Source organism: Pundamilia nyererei, unplaced genomic scaffold (assembly GCF_000239375.1).
Source record: "Pundamilia nyererei isolate P.nyererei 1_Seehausen unplaced genomic scaffold, PunNye1.0 scaffold00053, whole genome shotgun sequence".
Lineage (NCBI taxonomy): Eukaryota > Metazoa > Chordata > Actinopteri > Cichliformes > Cichlidae > Pundamilia > Pundamilia nyererei.
The window spans coordinates 2,118,571-2,123,035 of NW_005187454.1; the positions used below are offsets into that span (position 1 = coordinate 2,118,571).

The 4,465-nt window shown below is 45.6% G+C and overlaps 1 protein-coding gene across 3 annotated transcripts in view; it reads right to left on the bottom strand.

The window, feature by feature from the left end:
• nr6a1a (nuclear receptor subfamily 6, group A, member 1a) overlaps nt 1-4,465 on the bottom strand; it is a 118,339-nt gene that overhangs the window by 11,335 nt on the left and 102,539 nt on the right. For all 3 annotated transcript variants that reach the window (XM_005733610.1, XM_005733609.1, XM_005733611.1), the window contains 2 exons: nt 3,284-3,514; nt 864-919 (listed from right to left, as the gene is read on the bottom strand). In XM_005733610.1, coding sequence (XP_005733667.1) covers nt 864-919; nt 3,284-3,514 — 287 coding nt within the window. The remainder of the gene's footprint in view (nt 1-863; nt 920-3,283; nt 3,515-4,465) is intronic.

Consider the following 4,465-nt stretch of genomic DNA (forward strand, 5'->3'; position numbering starts at 1 on the left):
ACACACACACACACACACACACACACACACACACACACACACACACACACACACACACAGGGAGGTTTGGAGCTTACAGCACATCCATGCATGTGCATCAGTTCAATTGATTAGCACCAACTAACAGCACACAGCTTTTCATTAAAATGCTGAGGAGCAAGGACACAATCACATAATGACACAGAAAGAAAAGAGGCGCGTGTGTGTGTGTGTGCGTTTGATTGGATGATTCACACACTTAAAATAATAAGATCTGTGCAGGTCAGCACGAGCAGAAAACGCAGACAAAAGCCATTCTGAAAGGCTTCAGCACGCCTGCACATACCACGTCTCATGTCTGAGGGAGGTCAAGTCACTTTCATTTCTATCAGTTCATCCCAAATACTGTAACAGGCGTTTCCATATTCATGACAGAAAGCTCCTGCTTTCATTAAGGGCGCTGGTTCTTAATGGAAGCCGTGTTTCTCTGTTTTGACTCGTTCAATTGAGCCCGAATGAATCGAGCGCCTCCCTCCCCGTGAATAGCGGCTCAGTGGTACTTATCCTCATGTCACACATTTTTCTGACCATTTGTTCCCTCGCTTCACGTTAATAATAAAGGCACCGCTGAATGGGGACTAATCAGCTGCTACACAATTATACAGATGATATAACAAGGTCAGGGCTCGCTCTCATTATGAGCATCCCGAAGAGTAGCACTGCAGCACTCCAGCTCTGTGTTATTTAATGGCTTGTGATCTGAGTGGGTTTACTGTAAGCACAATTCCTCAGAGGCTGAGCCACAGCGATGATGCTCAGGCTGGCTGGGAGGTGGGGAAAGGTCAGTGCGCACCACAAACAACACAATCCTTCAGTCCATTTACCTGCACAGGTCCAATGCTTTTGTTCCTCCCTCCAGGCATGCCGTCCTCTCTGATTGCTACATGTCAAAAAACAGGAAAAAGTCATTTGTTCCGTTAACCAAACATGATCGGTGTCACAGCTCTCCCTAGTGGCTAAAGCACATCAGGCAAAACTGTCCCACCATCCAGCTCCAAATACAGCTGCTGCTGGCGGGCAGTCATATTGTTTTGGTACAAAGTACATTTCATCTCATAGTCTTAGTGTGTGTGAGTGTTTCTGCAGTGTAGATAAAATCGCTGTGATTAGTGTCTGACTGGGTGAGTCCCAGTCTCATCTCCATTCTAACACAGGCACTTGAAGAATAAGGCCATGAGGACAGTCACTTACAAGTTTTAGCCACATGGGGGCAGCACATGTCTGTGGAAGGAAAACTGCAGCTTAGAGTGTGTGTGTGTGTGTGTGTGTGTGTGTGTGTGTCCAGGAGGGAGAAACAGATTTATTGGTAGAATTGACACATTCAAGCGTTTCCAGGTTTCCAGGTTTTGCGAGCAGCTGTTTGTTTGGCTCACAGATAAACGGAGCAAAGTCCCGACAGAAGCAGCTCTGGCCACTCAGCATCTTAAAAACCTGATTTTGACACATCTAAATTACAGGGGCGGATCTACACACGGTTCATATACACAGTCTGTAACCTCCTCATTTACTCATATACTTTGTACTGTAGAACCTTTTCATAAATAAGCAGGTGGATCTAGAAGCTACTCCACGTGAGGTTCTGTTACGTGCTTACATTTACACAAATCTGCACTGTGCACACAGTTTTACCAAAAACTTAAACCTCATCTTTCAGGCTGTTTTTGACTACTTTGTATTTCACCTTTAAAAACCGTTTAGCTCGTCTTGAATAAATAAACTTCTTTATTCATGGTGACTTACTGCATTCACACAATGATCTAAAAATCAGTCAAGAAACATAACTTGAAGTTGAAAAATTAGGAAGTGCTAGGTGTCACAGTAAGACGCCACACAAATGATTGTGCAACTCCAAAAAATAGTTTGTGTCCACCACGAGACAGCAGGAGGCGTCTTCCACCTGGACGCAGCGTTTACACTGCAGCCTTTGACTGTGACACTCAGCGGTGGACTTATTGTTTTGACACACAGAACAAAACAACTACACACTAACTACACACTCCAGACACGCTAAACATCTCAAATCTCTCCCATCGATATCCCGACTCTCTCCCACAACTTTGACCTCTTCCTAAACAACAAAGGTCACATTCAGCCATATCGTTTTTGGATTGGTGCATTTTTCCACCAATAGGAAAGGGGAGGCCTTTTTCCTTGGTGTGTTGTTGTTGTTAGCGCGGCCATGTTCACTGTTCCTTCCTGCACTAAACATATAGTATTTAGAAAAAAGCAGTGTGTGGATGTTTTATCATAACTCTGGTGTAACCTGGCCTATCAGCAACATGTAAAAACTGCCATGTAGTTTAACTTTAACCATAAGTTAAACAGAGACTCCGCAGAGTCGCATCTTGTTACTATGTCATCTTAAACCGGTCACATGACTTGCGGGCACCGGCGTGTCCATCGACCCCAGAGGGTTAATAACACACCTTCACCCACGCCACCACAGTGGGTGAAGGTGTGTTCCAACTTCCAGTTAATAGGTGACCGGCTCTACTTACAGGAAACCTTTCATTTAAGCATTCATGTGGCCAATCCCAAACTCCCCCATGATGGTTGGGATAGGCTCGAGCCAGGGAACAGCATCTGTCCGTCCATCCTTTAGGTGTGGATGGTTTAAACGTGTGGCCTCATTGACTCAGGCTTGCTGTGGACATTCAGGGGAAGTGCTGCGTCTTCAACAGTGTTTAAGTGGCACAGTGAAGTCCACATGAATGCTTAAATCAAAGGTTGCCTGCAGCTCAGGAAGTACAGTCGGTCACCTACTAATTGGAAGTTTGGTGGTTCGATCCCCGCGTGCTCGCTAAAGTCTGCATGCCAAATATCGTTGGTCAAGACACTCCGATGGATGCATCAGAGTATGAAACAGAGGATAGAAAAAACTCGTGTGAATGAGGCAAAATTGCTTTGAGTCCTCTGAGCAGAAAAGCGTTATACAAGAACCGTTTACCCTGTAACAAGATGATCAGTTCACCTACCGTTGGTTTCAGAGTCATACTGACAGTGCACTGTGCTGAAAAACTGTTAAAAGCAGAAAAACAAGGTGACTGAAAGTTTGTGAAGACGTTTCATTTAAGAGGCCAGTCACTCTCCAGACACGACCTTCAACCGTAGTACCTCTGACTCTTTTCTGGTCTGGGTACTAATTATTTTGTCATTGATGCTTCATTGTTACCGCAACTCGATGAGTCAGACATTTATTACCAAACAAACGTCTGTTTCTGGTGGCTTGAAACATCTACTTTACCTTTACGGTTCATTCCCATCTGAAGGCACTTAAGCAGGCGGCAGTACTGGCAGCGGTTGCGCTGCTTGCGTGACATCTCGCAGTTTTTGTCCCGGCTGCAGCGGTACACACGCTTGTTGCAGATGCTGCGCTTGAAGAAGCCCTTGCAGCCCTCGCAGGAGATGATGCCATAGTGCAGGCCTGTGGCGCGATCTCCACAGATAAGGCAAGTACGCTGGTCAGTTGGATCATCTGCAGATGGAAGGAGAGTGGGCACAGGAGAGGGTTTAGAGCCATTTCCATCAGCGTCTTTACAGTAATTCATCTAAAGCTTAAAAAAGGGAGTGGGAGCAAAAACCTTGCTGAAGGCACACATTTTTAATTGAAATCACGAGGGCGGCTGGGGCTTAAGTGCTAGCCAGGCACTGGATAATCCAAAGGATTCTTAAGCTCCAACTCTCATTTAGTGAAAGTGGAGGTATAACAGGCAGTACGATGAGAGAAACGTCTGCAGGTCTGAATGAGGACACAGCTGGTTTGTTTGCAACACGTCCTTTCTCTCCTCTTCCCCACAGCAGTGTCTGATAAAAACGCTTCTCTTACAAGACACCTGACGCTAAAATGACACATTTCACAAAACCTGCTTCAGGTAACAATATGTGACAGTATTACTGTACCCAGCACCTGTTGCATCCTTAGTGTTAGCACAGATGTTCCACACAGGCGGCCCCTCAATCATTAACCTGCATTCTGTTTCCTTAAAGAGCGCAGTTTCAGCTGATTGCTTCAAACAATGAAAAGCAGTTAGGAAGGGAGGTGGTAGGAACCCGTGGGGAAAGGGCTCACACGTATTTGATGTTCTGGATAAAATGATGTAAAATCAAAGTTAAAATGATACCAATGAGTGTTTGTAAGCCTGGTGTGGCAGCTGGCTGACCAGGAGTGAGGGAAACGAGGAATACAGCATGAAGGAGGGGAAGAGGATGAAAGAGCCAACACAGGACCATCCTTGTGAAGCTACACTTTGTTAATCACAGAGCTACTCTCAAACTGGAAAGACAGCAATTTGAGGAAGCTGCTGAAAATCTTCCCTTAATCCTCCATCTACCTCCAGGCCACAGAACGCACATAATGAAGCTTAAGTTACAGCGCGTGTTCTCGGCTGCTCGCAGAGTTAAGCCTCATCACACACGCACACACACA